The sequence below is a fragment of the Miniopterus natalensis genome, chromosome 18 (assembly GCF_054644295.1).
Source record: "Miniopterus natalensis isolate mMinNat1 chromosome 18, mMinNat1.hap1, whole genome shotgun sequence".
In the NCBI taxonomy this organism is placed as follows: domain Eukaryota; kingdom Metazoa; phylum Chordata; class Mammalia; order Chiroptera; family Miniopteridae; genus Miniopterus; species Miniopterus natalensis.
Genome location: NC_142098.1, coordinates 18,982,633 through 19,002,594, shown reverse-complemented (window position 1 = coordinate 19,002,594; position 19,962 = coordinate 18,982,633). Strand labels below are relative to the sequence as shown.

The following is a 19,962-nucleotide window of genomic DNA, read 5'->3' as shown; positions in this document are numbered from 1 at the left end:
TAACTCAGTTTTTGGCACAGTATACCTACTTCAAATGTACCTAATATCACCCTGCCCAGAGACCCACCCTCAGTTTTATACTTCAGACTATAAATCACTTCCAGTGGAGCTGGGGAGAACCTTACTAAACTGTGCAGGAATGTTGTGTATATATGTGGAAGAAGGATCTGGGAATTCAACTGTTTAAGACTTTGTCAATCCATGCTTCTATTTTTAGCTCATCTTTTACTCCTCCTTCCACAGCTTCCCCATACTACCAATTCTGACCCTTTGGGTGGTCTTAAGTGCAATTTAGGCTGTGTCTTAGCTTTCCTCTGCTAAATTAGGAGTATCTTTTAGACCTTGGATAAGGTACCAGTTCTTAAACAGTACAAAAAAAGCATTGACCGTGAAAAATTGTTCTTCAAATTGTTAACCACCTTAAGAAAAGTGTCAAGTCTACCAAAGGATTAATGTCAAGACTGTAATAAAGCACTTCTCCACCTCAATATGAGGAAGACAGTGAGCTCAGTAAAAACCTGAAGAAGAAACTTGAATATGTATTTCCCAGAAGAAACACATATGACCACAAAGATGTTCAGTACCTGGATTATGAGGGAAATGCAGATCATGACACAATGAGAGACCATATTTTACTCACTAGATTGGCAGAACTTAGAAAGTATGACATTTAAATGTAGAGTTTGTGGATCCACAGATTCTCTTACACATACTAGATGAGGCTGTGAACTGCTCTACTTTGGAGAGTAATTTAGTGTCATCTCATACTTTGGGGAATAATTAGCATAATTCTACTCCCAGGGCTACAACCAAGAGAAATTTGTTTTGCCTAATAAAAAAGGAGACATGCACAAGAATAGTCATAGCAATACTGTTCACAGTACCAAAAACCTGGAAATGGCCCAGAGGCCCATCAACAGGAAAGAGGAATATTGTAAAGCAGAAAGAACAAAGAACCAATGTGATACACAGCAATATAAATGACTCTTAGCAATATAATATTAAATGAAAAAAATGCCCGCAAAATTACAGCATGAAACTTTTATAAAATTAAAAACAACTTAAAATTATATATATACATTTATTTATGTATTATATATATTCCATGGATACAATAATAAATTTGTATATATTACATACTTAATATAATAATGTATTTATACGTATTCTGTGGATACAGTCATAAATTTGTACGACTATAAAATTTATAAATATTACATATTTAATGGATATAATAATATATATATTTCATGGATACAGTAATATAAAAGAAAGCAAAGAAAAATTGAACATAGGATTTAGGGTAATAGTTACTTCAGATGGGGGAAGCAAAGGAATGGATTGTTGAAGAGGGCCATTGGTTAGAAGCAAGTTATTGTCAGGGTCATAGCTTTTGTTTTAGTTGGTAGGTTTGTGGGGTCCTTGTTACATTATTGAAAATAATTGGATAACTAAATACATGAAAAAATAAGCGGAAAGACCTGGGGTCCCCAAGGTGAAGTAGAGATCCTTGTTCATGTGGATCTGAGTTCTTTGGTTGTCTGTTTGTTTTTTAAGAAGTTGCATTCAGAGTCCTGGAACAAATGTTTGCTTAAGAGTTGAAAGTTATAAAAAAATACATTGATCTAAAGTTAACAAACTGAATTTCCTGGGTAGGGTTCATATACTGTTAATTACCATATTCTTTATAGAGTATTTAGTACATAAATATTTATACCTATTTGTTCTTTCATAGAAATTTTACATTTTTTTTCCTTTCTTAGGACAAAGTTAAACTATAATCCTCCAAAAGATGATGGATCAACCTATAAGATTGAACTTGAAGGGATATCGGTAATGGTTATGAGAGAGATCCTGGATTACATCTTCAGTGGGCAGGTATGATGAGATACAAAGGAAGGAAGACTAAATAGAGGCTTCTCAAGCTCAGGGTGAGGGTCTCCTTTCCTCCATTCTATGGCCACGTTGAACACTTCATCATCATCTTCTGTCACTGTGTGCTTGACTAGTATCTCCTGCTGCTAATGGTGCCCAACTGTGTTCTACTGGGACTCTGCTCTTTACAGAACAGCAGACTGAGTAAGATCTTACCCAGCCTCAGTTTTTTTATTTTACCATCCTGAGCTCCACTTTCCAGCATAAGATATGAAGAACGTGGGGTACTCCCTTCGCTGTTGTCATTTTGTTTTTAAATCTCAATTCCAATTTTGCTTTTTACCCACTGTTGAGGAACTCATTCTGTCTCCAAAGCATGGAAATTGGAGCTTCCTTGGGTGGGGGATTCTTTTGTAGAAATAGACTTTTAGGCTCACACAAATGATTGGCACCTGCATTGTACTCATGATGCCTTGGTCCTGTTGCCTCAGCAGGACCAACATCCCTGTACCAACCCCATTCATTCTTGCTGATTTCCCTTTATTCCCATTTATGTTTCCGGGGATTTAATGAAACCTGGGAGGAAAGTGATTAGACTTCTCTCCTTTTCTTTGCCCTCCTTCAGCCCCCGTCCTCCCAACCTGCTATTATGTGATTTAAAGTATAGTATGAGGATTCATAAGAAAAATCTTAGGTGTGAACCAGGGCTCATTTTTTGTTTTTTTTTAACAGGAAGAAGTTAGTGAGAATGCATTTTATCTTCATTCCTTTTGAGAGCTATTTCTTACTGTCGTCTTTATTCCTTCTTCTTATGTTACTTTTCCTTTTTGTAAAGGCTGTGTCTCCTACACGTTTCTAAGTATTCTGAGTGTGCTGCTTACTTTCTCTAAATATGCTCGTTCTGCCCAGAGTCAGACTCGGTGACTGTCATCCTTTTTGAAGTCTTCCGTTTAGTTTCATGATGTTACCTTCTTTTCTCTGAACTCTAGGTGGTGGGTATGCGGATGTAAAGTTATGTGTTGTATGATTATTAACAATAAATGAATTTAAATTAATTTGGGGGCAGCCCTTAAAATACTGGAGATACTCTGTAGCATCACAAAATAAGACTTAGGACCAACCTCTTATCTAACTTGTAAAATCGATTCAACAGCAGTTATAACAAGTTATAAGTCAATAAGAGTTTATTCATGTTAAGACTTAGGCTTGAAATTTGAAACTTTATTTACAGATTTTGTTCCAAATTTAAATTAATTGTGGTTTTAAAATCACAGTTACAAGGTAAGTTATAACAAACTGATTTGGCAGTTTAGTTTTATGGAGATGGAATTTAGTGGGGTTTTTTTTTACATGCCTACATTTGAATAGTTTACAGCTATCCACTATCTGGTTAAATTTAATGTTAATGGGAAATTTCTCCATACTTGTAGCTTACTCCATACACTTCTTTGTACTTTTGTTGCTCATTTTCTAAGGTGATTGGCAGTTACACGTGTTTTTTTTTTATCTATGGTACACAATGTGTAAAACGTAGTAAAATGTTTCTTGCTGTACTCTGCTCTGAAATCTCCTCACATTTCCAAATGGAGGATTGGATACCATTCTTGGGAGAGTCTGGACCGCCTGTGATCATGGCAATATTTTAGAGGCCTGTTTCTTTACTGTTGAATAGAAAAACTGTCAAGTGGATGGAGGAAGAGGCATCGATCAAAAAACTGAAGAAAATTAAGGAAAAGTAAATGTTCAAAGTGATTTTTAAAGTCTTATATTAGGGATTCTTTCCAGAAAGTAGCTTTGGGGCCAAATTGTATCTGTTTTACCAAGCCGAGTTGATGTTTGATTTTCCGACAAGGCTTCTGAGGCAGTGTGGATCCCCTTTCTTCAAGGAGCTAAAATTCAGTTTGGTACTCCATTTGGCAAAGGAGTGAACTTCACATAGGGTGTCCCAAAAAATTATATACACATACATTTTTTTAACAGCTCAATTGATGTTTCTTTCTTTTCAGATTTAATCCATTGGAATGAATAATTATTTAAAGTGTATATACATTTTTGGGAGGGACACCCTATATATTGAAGGCAAGATTTTCCACAGTTCTGGTGCTACTACTATTTAAAGAAATCATCTTCAGTTTACCGTAGAATACAGAACTTTCAATTTCCTGAGCATTTCGGTCATTTAAGGTTTTTCTCTAAGTTGAGTATAGAAGTGAGCAACTAGACATTCACCTTGAAGAGTTATTGATCGTTAACGTTGGTAAAGCAAGGGAAGCAGTAGGAAAAGTTAACCGGCCATGTACAGCTTATGTGGTTCAGAGGTTCCTTGGGGCCCCCAAACTCTTCTTGGAAAAAAGTGCTATGTTAAACTATGAAATTGCCAATATTTCGTCATCTTTGACCTACAAAAATGGAGCTTTCATGTGGTTCAGCCTAATAGATTCGTGGTTTGGGTTTTAAATATATACATTCCAATATAAAATATTTATGAAATTCTTACAGATCCGGCTAAACGAAGATACCATCCAAGACGTCGTACAGGCAGCGGACCTGCTTCTTCTGACGGATCTTAAAACTCTGTGCTGCGAGTTTTTAGAAGGCTGCATTGCTGCTGAGAACTGCATCGGGATCCGTGACTTTGCACTTCATTACTGCCTGCACCACGTCCATTACCTTGCCACGGAATACCTGGAGACTCACTTCCGGGATGTCAGCAGCACAGAAGAATTCCTAGAACTGAGTCCCCAAAAGCTTAAAGAAGTGATTTCTCTTGAGAAGTTAAACGTTGGCAATGAAAGATATGTATTTGAGGCAGTAATTCGATGGATAGCACATGATACAGAATTAAGAAAGGTACCTGCAGTTTATGACATGGTCTAACTTTGCCTTTTTACTTATTTTATTGATTTAGTTATTTTTAATCCAAATTATCGATGTCTTATCTTTCTCCTTCAGCGTGAAAGACTTGCAAAGTTATCTAAAAGATACCTGCAAAACATCTTCCCATAGGATGATTAAAGCAGTTGGTGTTTCAGACCAGCCTACAAAAGCCCATGTAACAATATAGCAATGAAAATAAGAATACTTATAAGGAACATAATATTCTCTGTATGTTGTTTTTCATGGGAAAATGCATTTCAAGCTTAAGCTTAATATTATAGAAATGCAGCTTCCCTGTTTTCTTGCTTGCTTCATCTATCCCTCCTACATCCTTGGGCTAATCCCTACAGCAGCTCTAATGCAGGCAGTTGGGCGAGGGGGCACTTGGAGCTCTGGCACAGGGGTAAGGGGTGTGGGCACTCCCTGGAGTGACTGACACCACTCGGGAGAAAGCAGGAGAGCACTCTGGAGTTTTCATGACAATGCAGGTCCAAATAGGAAGGTTCTCGGAGTGGCACCCTGGGAAGGAAGGATCTTTGAGAATATCAGGCTTTAGATCCAAATTGTTAATACACTGGGGGAGGAAGCAAATCACAGGGCTTCAAGTCCAATACTTATAAATTAGATACTAGCTTCAATTACTATAATCACGATGACAAATATATTAGGTTTTAGAGTAGTTTTTGAAATGTACAGTTGCATTTTTAATTGTTTTTGATAACCATTGACATGTTTTAATGATTGTCTTATAATTTTTTTAATTCTGTAGGCCTGTGAGTATGTCCAGAAACTATGCTTATAGTTATACAGTTGATGTTCTGTTTTCCACATTAGTTGGGTAAGTTAGGAAAGGAGACAGAACAGTTTCCAGTTTGCTGCCATTCACTGGGACCACTGTCAGTAGCTTCTCCCTTACCCTCCTCTTGCCTTAAAGTGATAGGGATGCTAAGGTCGCTGACTGCTGGAGAAATGAGCAGTTTTTCACCCTTTGGTTAATCTGAACGTGATACTGTAGAGACTGTTGCCTTTTAAGGCTCAGGCTATAAAAGAGTCTACTTTAAAATGACTGTTTCAAAGCCAAGAAAAACTAATCATTGAAGAGTTTCACCTTAGGCATGTAGAATGCAATAGTTGGTTCAAATTTAATGATGGAGCATGAAAAATACATAATTTGTATTTATATGCTAGATATTTTGTTTTCGTGTTGTTGTTTTTAATCCTCACCTGAGGATATTTTTTCCATTGCTTTTCAGAGAGAATGTAAAGGGGGGGCGGGACTCAATGTGAGAGAGACATATCGACTGGTTGCCTCCTACATGCGCCCCAGCTGGCGGTAGGGAGCAAACCTGCACCCGAGGTATGTGCCCTTGACCGGGAATCAAACCTGAGACCCTTCATTGTGCAGGCCAACACTCTAACCACTGAGCAACACCAGCCAGGGCTTTGTGCTAGATATTTTTTAACAATAATTAAGAAATAATTATATAATACTAAAGATTTTTTGAACTTTGGCTTTTCTGTAGTTTTCATATAATAATAATGTTGATATTTTTATTATCTAGTTTACCATATTATATCAAGCTATTACTGTATATAATGTTTCTATAAATGTTTAATTCACAGCACATTCAAGTATGTGAAGTAAAACAAATTATAGCAGTTCTTGCAAGGGTTCCGATTGCTATGGGAACTCTTTAGGATGTAAAGAAAGCTGCTTGAAACTTTGCAGTGATACATAAATATAAATATGAACTGCTGATTTTTTTTAAACAAACTTTTTTTTTTTTAATCAAGGCTATGGGAAGTAGAAGGGAAAGGAGCCAAGTAAGCATATTCAAGTGATACTGGCACTTACAATTTGCCTTTTGATAATCTATCGACGATGACAGTTTTCCATGAGTTGGGAAAAGTACATTCTAAAAGCTATGTGTTTCATTCTCCATTCCTCTCCCCCTCCTTTCTACCCTCTTCTGCAGGTCCACATGAAGGATGTTATGTCAGCACTGTGGGTTTCAGGGTTAGACTCCAGCTACTTACGGGAACAGATGCTGAATGAACCATTAGTACGAGAAATTGTCAAAGAGTGCAGCAACATACCACTGAGCCAGCCACAGCAAGGAGAGGCGATGCTAGCCAATTTCAAACCCCGGGGCTACTCTGAGTGCATTGTGACTGTTGGTGGAGAAGAAAGAGTGTAAGTATGGGTGTGTGTTGTTTGAAAGTGGTAAAAGGGAAGAGAGATTTCTTTGTAAACAAGAATTCATATTTTTCAGTACCTAAAGCATAATAGCAGTAGATTTTTTTAATGGTTTAAACGTTATGTAGAGTTGGTAAAACTAGTCATAGTTATCATAGCAGAAAACTACATAAAACACATTAAATGCTAATCTATTTTTCTTTTTAGTTCACGGAAACCAACAGCAGCAATGCGCTGTATGTGCCCTCTTTATGACCCTAATAGGCAGCTTTGGATTGAACTGGCCCCTTTAAGCATGCCGAGAATTAACCACGGAGTGCTCTCAGCAGGTACCATTCTGTGGCAAATTTTTTCCTAAACACAGGATCAAGTAATGTGTAATTTCAGGGTTGTACAGAGTGACTCAGCCTTTTAAAGAGACAATTTTGTTATCTCTCTATGATGATATTTTCAGTGTAGCTCTAGCTTTCAAGGCTATGGTAAAAAGAGTCTTCTGTCAGTCCTTATTGTCCCCAAATCATAATATGTAGCTATTTTTCAGACTTTAGTAGCAGAGCATTTTACTTGATGACCTAACTGATAAAAGAGCAAAATTCAGTGAATCTTATCACTAATGAGCTGTGTGACCATACCTGAAACACAGTTTCTTTCCCATCATCTTTGAAATTCAATTTAGAATCACAGTATGCAACTATGTCTAAAACAAAAGTGTCTTGTGAAAGCAGTCATTTCATATGAAACTTTAGAAAACACTATAGCAATGGCTTAAAGTTATTTTACTACAGAAAGTATGTTTTAGTTGACCTTCGCAAGTTTGAAAATAGCTCCGCATTATTCAAAGTTCCTACTCAAGGAAATGGTGAAAAGGTTGTCCTTGCTGCATTACCACTGTTGGCCTCCTTTCTCTTAACCTTGGATCTGCCTTTTGATTTCACCCCACAAGTACTTCATTCTCATTTTTATCAGTAGTCCTCCTGGGATCCTTATTTTATAGTCTCTGCTTGCCCCCTAACATTACCTTAAAAATTTTTTATCTATATCACTCCACACCATATTATGGAAATAGCTAAATCTATACTATAGTATAGAAATGGGTAGAGGGAATCGACTCAAACATACTGAGGGAAGTAAAATCATCAACGTGACTCAGACTTGGCTGTCTCACCAAGGAAGGAATGAAATCTGATAAAAGATCTCAAATCCATTGCTATCAGAGAAGGTTTCTCCACATACTCTCTCTACAACTATGGCATTCATAGTAGACAGGAGATGGGTGTTGAACACTCAAGTTTCAACTTTGTGTGTCTCCTTTGATTTTTGCAGAAGGATTTTTGTTTGTATTTGGGGGCCAAGATGAAAATAAGCAGACCCTGAGCTCAGGAGAAAAGTATGACCCAGATGCAAATTCATGGACTGCATTGCCACCAATGAACGAGGTAAAACATTGCTCTTTTATTTCTTTGGCATGTTTCTTTTTTCCTTTGGCATTTTGTTTGTTTTGCATTTGAGTGTAAGAAAAAATGTAGCAACCCTGCTAGGCCCCCCTGCCTAAGACGCTAGTGCCTGCCCTCTCAACTCTCCTCTCTATGCCTTTCCCTTGCTTAGTCTGACCTCCTTGCAGTCTCTCAGACCTTCTAGAAATGCTCCTGCTTCAGGACCTTTGCCAGATACCCATGTGGCATCCTCCTTGCTTCCTTCAGTGTTTGCCCATATAGCACCTTGTCGGCAACCTTCGCTCCGGCCCTCAGCATTCCTGTCTCTCCTACCCTACTTGCTTTCCCCTCAAACCATGTAGCACCTTCTCACATACTTGTTCAAACAGACTCTTTTGATGACGGGATTTTGTCTGTGTTTTGCACTCTATCTACAGTTCTAGAATATTTCTGGGTACACGAACACTAAGAAATATTGACAAATGGCCAGGCCGGTGTGGCTCAGTGGTTGAGCGTCAACCCATGAACCAAGAGGTCACTGGTTCAATTCCTAGTCAGGACACATATCTGGGTTTCAGGCTTGATCCCCAGTAGGGGGTGTGCAGGAGGCAGTTGATTGATGATGTTCCTCTCTCATCGATGTCTCTATCTCTCTATCACTCTCCCGTCCTCTAAAAATCAGTAAAACCTATTTTTAAAAATAAAAGAGAGCGAGAGAGAGAGAACAATGACAAATGAATGTGAAATACCTCAGGCTTCTGTCATTGCCGCTGATAGCCTTAGCAGCAACCTGTTCCTACCACCACCTCTGCCATAGGCATTCCTGTTGCTGTGGTTCTTGTCTTTCACACATCAACTTGTAAACACTTAATTATAGCCCAGTGCTGAACACAGAGAATCTTATTGAACCAGAAGTTAATAGTTCTTTTTCTTGTTTTGAGCTATTGTAAGTAAAAAGCACTGATTCTGACTATGAATTTACCATGCAGGTAATTCCCTTGTTTTGAGAAATTCCTAGGCTTGGGTTCTCTGTCTATTATGATAGACGAGTAAACTTCTAGGGAAAGCAGAAACATTTGAGAGAGAGGTTTTTGAGCATGGGCTTCTTTGCTAGAACCCTGGAATATAATGATATCTGTAATTTTTATTAAATGCATAAATATCAGCTTTTGATACAATAGTTGGCCTTTTGTATACAAAGATCTTTGACGTCTTTTCAGGCAAGACATAACTTTGGAATTGTGGAGATAGATGGAATGCTGTACATTTTAGGAGGAGAGGATGGTGACAAAGAGCTAATTTCTATGGAGTGTTACGATATTTATTCTAAAACCTGGACAAAGCAACCTGATTTGACCATGGTTAGAAAGGTGAGAGCTATATCTTGTGATTACAAACTGGATTTTAAAGTTAATGTTTGCTTTTTAATACAGTGTTTGCCTTTTAAACATATTCCTTTTAATACAATTGATAGTGTTAAAAGAATTAATGTTATAGAATTCTGCCCCTGTTTGTAGCTTGCCTTTGTTATCATCAGCCATACACCAAGGCAGGAAATGGAGGGTGTGCAAGTGTTTATCCTGACAGCGGGCTGTGTGTGTGGCACTGCTGTGTCCAAGGCCTACATTTGATAACTGCTTTGTGAGTGCACTAACCTAGGAAGCAGCCACATCTTCTAAACCTATTTTCTTAATCATCATGCAGGACTGGGAAGAAACATTAGTTTATAGGTAAAGAACTATCATTGCTCACTAGGTAAAATTTTTAAAAAAGGTCACTTTAGCTCTATAGAGCATCTATTTTTATTTATACTCCCTGTTGTAGGCAGGGAGTTCATCATCAAGCCAGAGCTTTGTCCAGTGCCATAGGTATGTACACTTTTAGGTCCTGGGATATAATCATAATATGTTCTCTCACTGTCTTTGCCCTTTCAACTAAATTATTTGGGCAGGAATTGATTGACATCTTGCTCAATGGAATCTAAATCTTGGAATCTTCAAATAGTGGTGAAAGGATAGAGACACTGAAAAGTTCCTTGAATATGAGGGTTATTTACTTCTCTTAGGGAAATAGTATTAGATGGAGTTAATTCTTTTCTGAGGATTAACAGTATGTGTATTACTTTGCTCTTCTCATTTTAAAAATCCTGTGTTGTAATATTGGAAAGCACCATAGTTTTACTATTAGAAATCAAATCCTTTTCCAAATACCTTGCAATGCTCTTAGATAAGTGAATATTAATCAATCTAACTTTAATAATAAATGTTGCCTCCCCACTGTTGCTTTCTTCTTTCAGATTGGCTGCTATGCAGCTATGAAAAAGAAAATCTATGCCATGGGTGGAGGGTCATATGGAAAACTTTTTGAATCTGTGGAATGTTATGACCCAAGGACCCAGCAATGGACTGCTATATGTCCGCTAAAAGAGAGAAGGTGAAAGAACATACATATGGACTTTATAGATTCCCCTGAACCTGACTTTTTGCTCCTCCTTTCTTTTAAATGAATCTTTTATTTGACTTGGCTTTTAGTTTATATAAAATTAAATGAGTAATCCATTTCCTGAAAAGGGAAGATCCATGTATTCACCAAACACTGAATGTTACAGAGTTAAAACAAGCAGAAGAAGAATTAGGGAATCGGGTCATGAATTGTAAATCAAATGCCTAATTGGCTCTGTGTGGCCTTTCAGATTTGGAGCAGTAGCCTGTGGAGTTGCCATGGAACTGTATGTATTTGGAGGAGTCAGAAGTCGTGAGGACATCCAGGGTAGTGAGATGGTAACCTGCAAGTCTGAATTCTACCATGATGAGTTTAAAAGGTAATTATGAATGGTTTCATGTGGCTTCTGCAACTTTTTCTTTTTCCTTTCAAAGTCATGTTTTAGCTTTATTTAGTTTTGTTTTCAAGTTACTTCATTGACTTGTTATCAGTGGGGTTTCCTCCGTGTCCCACTAGTTGCCAGTGGAAGTGGGCTTCTTGCAGTGTCATGAGAAAAGGAATTTTCTGAGACTCACACGGGAGAATGAGTGATATTTATTTGCGTGGAATTGAACCCTAGAGTTTCCAAGGTCCCATCTCCCTCCATCCTGCCAAGGAAAAAATCCAGCTGTGTCTTCAGCAGAGCTAGGATTAAAGTCACTGCCCAGAGCCTCCACTCCATATTTTCACAGTCTAGTCCAGTATCAGGCTGTTAGCTTGTGTTCCCAGCTGCAATCCATTGTGTGTGGGGTCCACATGGCCGTAGGCGAAGCAGTATCTAGGGCCACATGGCTATGGAGGGGATGTGGGCAAGTACAAGGAATCAGGAACAAAGCCAGAGGAATGAGAGAGAGAGAATTCCTGTGTCCCAGGATTATGTATTCCCAAATTTTCACGGGCTTGCATTGGCTCTGCCCCTCTAGCCAGTGATCTTTGTTCCCAGGTTAGACTGACAGGCAAGTATTTTCCCTATGTCACCCTGACTCTACTGGGCATGCATCCTTCTTCCCCCTTTGTCCAGTCCCTTCCCTCAGTGATCTGCAGGAAATGGACCAGTGGTTCCCTGGGGAGTATAAAGTTGTAGTTTCCTGGTGAAGCTGCCCAGATGGCCATGCTTATAATGTTTAGCCTTCCCTTTGCTCCTTTCCTATTATTTAATATTAATAACTAGCTAATTACAGTGGTAACAGAATTATCTCATCTACTTAGGAGCTGTGTCTAATGCATACTAGATTTTGATTCAGTGACTTCAGACGTATTGGTAACTTAAAGGAAAATCATAGAAAAGTGTTTCTAAAATGTAGTTCAGACCTTGACACTTTGTTGCTTAAAATTATTCATTGACTCCCTATAGCTTTTAGGAAAAAGTTTAAACTCCTTTACTTAGCATATTGCCTTTTGTGATGTGGCCTTTGTCTACTCTTTCTGCTACTGTTCAACCCAGATGCTTCACTTGAGTCACACTGAGTGACATTTTCCCCCAAACATGTCATGATTATCTCAGCTCTGCATTTATACTATTCCTTTTGCCTAAAATTTCCCTTCCCCCATTTATCCAGTTAATCTGGTCTCTTCCAAAACTCTGCTTAATTTTCACTCCCAGAGGTCTGATTGGGTTCCTCAGTCTGTGATCTCATAACACTCTGTACATGCCTCGCTCTTGCATTGTAATTGTTAACCGTAAGCTCTACCAGGGCAAGGTCCAACCATACCAACTTTAAATCGTAGCTTCAGCTTCATAACTGGCCTTTATTAGATAGTCAGTAAAATGCTAATTAAATGGGTGAAGTGTGGTGTCAGAGGCTACGACAGGCTGCCATATCTGTCTTATAGAGTAGGTAACATTCTTCCCTATCTCCTCCTCTTCCCTTCTCTCACACATTTTATTGTTAGAACCACTGAACAGTATTCTTATTGAAGTAATATGTTCAAATCCTACAGGGAAACTGCCATGGAAAATTAATCTTGTGATAGTGTTTCAATCATATTACCAGAAGGGGGTGCCATAATATAATGTTTAATTTCATATTTTTTATTGATTTTTAGAGAGAGAGGAAGGGAGAGAGAGAAACATCAATGTGATAGCAAAACATGGATCAGCTGCCTCCTGCACACCCCCTACCGGGGATCAAGCCTGCAACCCAAACCTGTATCCTGACTGGCAACCTTTCAGTGCACGGGACAGCACCCGACCAACTGAGCCACACCAGCCAGGGCCCATATTATTTTAGATTAGGGTAAGCAGTGAGCAGTTACCACGCTTTTAGAAAGATGTATAAATGTTACCTAACTTTTAATGTATTTTAAATTTAGGATATTTGCATAGCCCTTTCTTCCCTTCAATTACGGGGTAAACTATCTAAGGAAAATTTATTAGACAGAGTAAGAGCAATTAGAGGATGTTTCCTAAGGTGGGGCTAGGGAGGCAAAATTTCAGACTTTTCTAGTTTTCTCTTCCTTCACATATACTATGAGAGCTAACTGTCCAAGGTGTGAAGTAGTATATTAATTTCCTGCCCAAATGAGTCTCGAGATAGTCTGCCCACCTTTATTAACAAGTGGTGGTCAGTGTGTTTGGTTTCTGATAAAGTACTGATACAAGCCTTTCTATAATGGCTAAATTACTGTTTAGACAACACAAGCTAGAGAACTATAATTCACTGGAATAAACAAGGTTGCTTATGAGTTTACCGTTTTCTGTCCCTGTTTTAATTGCATAGGACTTAAATCTGGCTGTAAAGTTTCTCAGTCTGCCCTTGATATGTTAGAAATTGTTAGAACCTTTACATTTCTGTCAGGTTTCTTCAACTATTTATAGTTGATAAACTTTAAATGTCAGTGTATTGCTTTCAGCTCATAGTTGTGAAACCTAAGAGAATTGCTCCTTCCTTGCTATTTAAAAGCACTTCCAAATAAAATTCATGTATCTTTACTTTTCTTATTTCTAAGCTCTGAATGTTAATTCATAAATAGAATGAAGAAAGCTTAATTTCTCTTGTCAATATAGTCTACAGTTCATCCTTGAACAACACAGGTTTGAACTGTGTGGGTCCATTTATATGCAGATTTTTTCCTATAAATACATACAGTACTGTAAATGGATTTTCTCTTCCTTTTGGTTTTCTTAATATTTTTCTCTCTAGTTTGCTTTATTGTTAGAATACAGCATGTAATACATATTATATACCAAATATGTGCTAGTTGATGGTTTATGTTATCAGTAAGAATTCTAGTCATGAGTAGGCTATTAGTAGTTAAGTTTTGGCAGAGTCAAAAGTTATACACAGATTTTCCACTGTGGGGGTGGGGTCAGCACCCCTAACCCCTGTGTTTTTCAAGGGTTAGTTGTATAGGATTCTTACTTGTTTAGATAGCACTAAACACATTTGTGCCACTAAGTACCATGTATTAACTCACTTAACTCATTTAACCTTCACAACAATCCTCTGTGATATAGAGGATTGTTTTTATTCTTATTTTACTTATGAGGAAACCAAAATACACAGAGGTTAAGTATATGCCCAAAGACACACAGAGTAGCAAGTTGCAGAGCTTGCATTTGAACTTAGGCGTCTGGCCCCACAGTTAGCCTTCTCAGCTCCCATACTATATTGCCTTAAAAATGTAGGCTTTGCCATAAATATCTGTAGAAAGAAAATAGCATTTTTTTATTCCTTAAAAGATCAAATGTTTCCAAGTATGTTATATTTACATTCTTTGGAAACCATTGCCAGATGAACAATCTGTATATAAAATTGGAGAGCATTTATTGTTTTTAAGTAATCTCTTGTCTTTCCTGCCTTTGTTCCCTATTTTTAGGTTAAAACTTTCCTGGAAAAATGCCATATCTTATTATTTTCTGTGTTTCTGACTAAAAACAAACTGGAAGAGAGCAAAGAAATTGCCATAGGTTAACCAAGTCATAGGAACAAGTTATTGTGTCACAGTGACAGTGTCTTGTTCCTGCTCCTTGTGGCCCGCCCTTTTACTAATGCTCATCCTCCCAGTTGGCCACCCTCCAAAAGGTCCTCTGATTCTCTCTCATGCTTCACATCTCATCGGCTATCAAGTCTTATCCTCTTTTTTTTAAACTCTAATGTTTTTTTACATTCACCCACCTTTATTTCTCCACTCCTACTCCAATGCGCCCTCTTTCCTACGTGCAATGTCATTAGCCTTCTAACCCTTTCTTTAATGCATTTCACCTACTTGTGCTTCTGAAGGATGAATATCACTTTGACCTGTCATCCTCCTGCTGAAGATTCTCCCTATTTCCCCATTCCTTACCAAGTACAGCTAACCATATTTAGCAAAAGGACAGGCCCCGCAGTTCCTCCAGCACCCTCTACTGACAAAACCTACCACTGCGTTTATCTTTCCAGGGAACCAGCTGTTGGTGTTCATTTTCTCCATTGTGTGTTGTCCCTTTCATCAGCTTCTGCTTCTGTCTAGGTTGGTTCTTTCTTTTACTTGGGGTTTGTTTTGCTCCTCCTATCCTAGCTTCTTCAGGTAGAGTTGTAGATGTTTTTATGTCTCTGCTGAAACCCCCTGTGTTGTCTGTCATCAGCGCATCTTCCTTTCCCTTCTGAGTACAGTCCTGGTAGACTCATCGAGTTCCTGCCTGATAGATAATCGCAGCATCTGAGTCATTGCAGAGTTGGTGTCTGTGGACTGTTTATTCCCTTGAGAATGACTTCTTATTTTTCTGGCTCTTGTCTTGTTGAGTAATTTTGGATTGCATCCTGGACATTGTGAACAGAACGTTGTCGAGGCCGCGCGGTCTCTTACGTTGCTTTAGAGTGCAGCTCCGAGAGCTTTAGCAGGCGGTGGACTTGGTTAGGCTCAGACTGCAGGCTGCCACATCCGCAGCGGGCGGCAGCTCACAATTCAACCCTTCGAGCCCTTGTTACGGGCATTCGTGGTCCCAGGGGTCAGTCAAACACTTGAGATAGTGAGTGCACTTTATTTATTTATTTATTTATTTTTTTTTTTTTTTTTTTAAGTATATCTTTATTGATTTCAGAGAGAGGAAAGGAGAGGGAGAGAGAGCGATAGAAACATCAATGATGAGAGTCATTGATCAGCTGCAGCCTGCAACCCGGGCTTGTGCCTTGACCGGGAATCGAACCCTGATTGGCTGGATCCTAGGTCAACGCTTAACCGCTGAGCGACACCCGGCCGGGCAAGAGTGCACATAATTTAGAGGTTCTTCTCTGCCTCTCATTTTTCTGAAACCCCTACACACTTCAGTGATTCTGGTTCTTCCACGATGCCCTGTCTACTCTGATTCCAGTGGCCAGAAAGATGGCAGGGTTTTTTCTCTCTCAGGGTTTCAGCTGTCCCAGGCCACTGCCCTTCGGTAAAGTAACCAAAGAATAGAAACACCCTCTGTGGGATGCTTGTTCAACTTTCAACTTCTTCCCCAAATCTGCCTGTCTTTGCTCACACTTCAGGCCCTCAGGCGGTTGTATTTTGTCCACAGCCTGTAGCCGTTCCTTTCAGGAGGATCAACATAAAAACTTCTCCCTCCCTAAAATCAACTCCTTTCTCCTGAGTTGATTTCCCCTCCTTCCCTCCCTCCCGCCTTCCTTCCTTCTCTCCCTCTCTCCTTGCCTGAGTTTCCCCTCCTGCTTTCCTCTCTCTCAAGTTCACTGCTGTTGAGCCCTGCTATATTTTAAAGTGTTGTTCTCAGGGAGCATTCTTAATTCTGAGTTATCAGCAGACTCCTCATTATAGCCTCCAAGTCCTATAAGCCTGTGCTCAAAAGCCTTGTAACTAAAGGCATAACATTGCCTTGTCCATTACAAAAATCACCACCACTTAATAATGCCTGCTATGCATTAGACACTATGCAAAGTGCTTTATGTTGGCAGTTTCATTTCATCCTCACAGTGGTTGCTGAGGGTGGTGATGGTGTCTAGTATCCCTACTTTACAAATGACAGACAGACTGGATTAGCTGAATTGTCCAAGGTCAACGAGGTGATACATGGTAGAAAAAGAAATGGAAAACCATATGCCTTTTATACCTGTTTTATAAGCAAAAGCAAATACATACTCCAGTTAAGTTTTCATGTTAGTTTTATTTAATTTGAAGCCTCAGCATTATATAAAATAGATCACTCAGTGACTTTTATGAAACCTGGGAAGTCTGAATCATTCATATGCTTTGGACCAAATTTGGTAAGTCATCCACATAGACCAGTTTCTTCAGCATTAATTATTCCAGGGAGGAATTACGTTAAATTCTCAACTCGACAAAATTATTTCAAAATATCATTGCATCCTGATGTGCTTTTTCAGTAGATAATGTAGTCCCAATGTCTTAATTTAGAAGTGATCGTTAACCTGCCAATCGCACACATGGTCTTTTAATGGGTTTGGCTCAGAAGAGGTGTGTGTGTGTCTCTCCTGGGGTTGGTCCTGGGGGTGTGTTTCGGCTCAGACATGGCACAGGGGTTCTCTTTAGCTTGTTTTATTCAGAGGCTGGGGAAAAATTAAACATTGGGGTTTAGATATTTACATTTAGCCCTGAAGACATAAAATGTGAATAAGCCAGTTAGTTATTGTAGTTTGACATTTCCAAACATTTTCTTTCAAAGGCCTATTCAGGTCCCTGTTTTCACTTTCCAGTGAAAGCTCTTCGATTTTTCACTTTTCCAATTAATTAGAGGCATTTTGGAGGCAGGGGCCAAACTGTGTTCCCAGTCCCAGCAAACTGCTGGGTACCAGTCAACATTCAGGTGTTAGATGAATCACTGGTAGATGAAGGCATTTAGAAATATGGCAGCTTATAGTAGCTCTGCTTCTTGACTTGTTATAGGATCTTGGACAAATCATTTTGCTTCTGTGTTTTTTTAAATTAAAAATGTGGAAGCTACTCCTTTATAGCAATATAGGAAGAGTGTTCATTGAAATAAAAGTGCTGTTGTTAGTGAGATAATTTTGCACTTGTATTTAGCATCCAGATGTTCTTAACCTGTACCTCTGGCTTATTAGACATTTCGTAGCATAGAGTTAGAGATACCAGGAGCAATGCCCATACACCTGTGTGTTCTAACAATGGGTGTCGGCCTGGACTTTGGTTGGTCTCATTGGTTTAGATACATTCCCAAGGTCTGACTGATGTCTACTATGACCTGGTTGTGCCTTTAACTATTAAAAGGAAATTGGTCAGTTTACCTTGAGTGAACATCATTATTCAGCAGTCTAGTTTTGTGTGTGATTTTTTTCCAAACATTTATTTTGGAGTAACTTTAGACTTGTAGAAAAATTGCAAAAATAGAGTTCCCATAAGCCACTCACCCGTCTTCTCCTAACATTAACATCTCACATAACCATAGTTCAGGTATCAAAACCAGGATGTTAATGTTGGTACAACATTATTAAGTAAACTGCAGACTTTATTTAAATTTGACCAGCTTGTCTGCCGCTGTCTTTTTTCCCTCTGCTCCAGGATCGGGCCCAGGGTCTGACATTACACTTGGTTGGTGCGTTTCTTTAGTCTCCTTTCATGTGTGATGGTTCCCCAGTCTTCATGGTCTTTCATGATACTCTTGAAGATTATTGGTCAGTTTTTTTATAGGATGTCTCTTAATTTGGGTTTGTCTAGTGATTTTTTGTGATTAGGCCGAGGTTAGGCATTTTGGGCAGGAATGCCACAGCAGTGGTCCTGTGTCCTTTTGTGCACCACGTCAGGTAGAACGTGATGTCAGTATGTCTTATTACTAGTGATGCTAACCTTGATTACCTGGCTAAAGTGGTGTCTGGTGGGTTTCTCCACTGTGGAACAGAAAACTTAAGAATATGCACACGTGCTCTTTTTCCTCAAGCTCTCACCACTAATTTAGCACCCATCGCCTGCAGTTGTTATTACTGTAATGTCTGTCTATGGTGATTTTTCTATTTCTCTCTTTCCTTCAATATTTATTAACTGGAATTCTGTAAAGAAGATCTGTCCCTTCTCCCTGTTTTTTAATGTATTCAGTTATTTATATCAGTATGGATTCATGGATGTTTATTGTATTCTGAGTTATAAATCTAATGCTATAATTACTTTGTTGCTCAGTTTGTTTCAGCTCTGGCCATTGGGAGGTCCTTCACATTGGTTCCTGTGTCCCTTTGACACACCCCATCCTTGTTTAAGCACTTCCTTTCTGGCAGCACAGGATGCTTCAGGCTCATCTCATATTTTTTGTCTTAGCTATGGAATCAACCACTTCTTCATGGAGCCCCAGATCCTTTTAGTGGTTATTAAATTGATTTTCAACAGAAGTGCCAAGGCCATTTAGTGAGGATAAAAACATATTTTCAGCAAATGATGCTGGAACAACTAGATATATGTACAAAAAGACATAAAGAACCTGACTCTTCCTTACCTCATACCATGCACAAAAATTAACTTGAATGTATCATAAGACCTCAGTGTAAAAACTGAATCCATGAAATTTCCAGAAAAGAGCATAGGAGGAAAATTTTTGCAGCCTTAGAGTAGGCAGAGATTTCCTAGAAGGACACAGAAAGCATGAACTATAAAAGAAAAAAGATGAATTGGAATGCATCAAAATGGAAAAGTTCTGTTCTTCAGAAGGCTCCATTAAAATGAAAAGACAATCTGCCTTCTGAGAAAAATTTTTGTGATACATATATCTAACAAAGGACTTGTATCCACAAACATAAAGAATCTTAGTCAATAAGGAGACAGAAAACCCAATTTTAGCGCATCTTTAAACAGACATTTCACAAAGGAAGATATATAAAATGGCCATTAAGCACATACAGAGATGTTCAACATCATTAGTCTTCATAGCAGAGCATACCACTAATATAGATAAAATGAGAAAGATTGACAGCCCAAGTGCTGGCACTAATGGCAAGCATTTGGAATTCTCATACATTGCTAAACAGAATGCAAAATGGCACAACACTTTGGAAAACTAAGGCATTTTTTAATCAAGTGAAATACACCTTTAACCATATAACCAAGCAAGTCTATAACATCAGTTCACAGAAAAGATTTTCACTCTAATGTCCAAAACAGCATTATTATAATAACCAAATTGGACACTACCCAAATGAGCATGAGTAGGTGAATGGGTAA

At 38.6% G+C, this 19,962-nt stretch overlaps 1 protein-coding gene across 1 annotated transcript in view; it reads left to right on the top strand.

Annotated features, from left to right (window-relative positions):
- Positions 1-19,962, top strand: part of GAN (gigaxonin) — a 54,641-nt gene that overhangs the window by 23,662 nt on the left and 11,017 nt on the right. The window contains exons 2-9 of the mRNA XM_016196932.2: positions 1,764-1,878; positions 4,375-4,725; positions 6,729-6,946; positions 7,157-7,278; positions 8,273-8,385; positions 9,603-9,752; positions 10,679-10,815; positions 11,075-11,203. Of these exons, the coding sequence (XP_016052418.1) occupies positions 1,764-1,878; positions 4,375-4,725; positions 6,729-6,946; positions 7,157-7,278; positions 8,273-8,385; positions 9,603-9,752; positions 10,679-10,815; positions 11,075-11,203 (1,335 nt within the window). The remainder of the gene's footprint in view (positions 1-1,763; positions 1,879-4,374; positions 4,726-6,728; positions 6,947-7,156; positions 7,279-8,272; positions 8,386-9,602; positions 9,753-10,678; positions 10,816-11,074; positions 11,204-19,962) is intronic.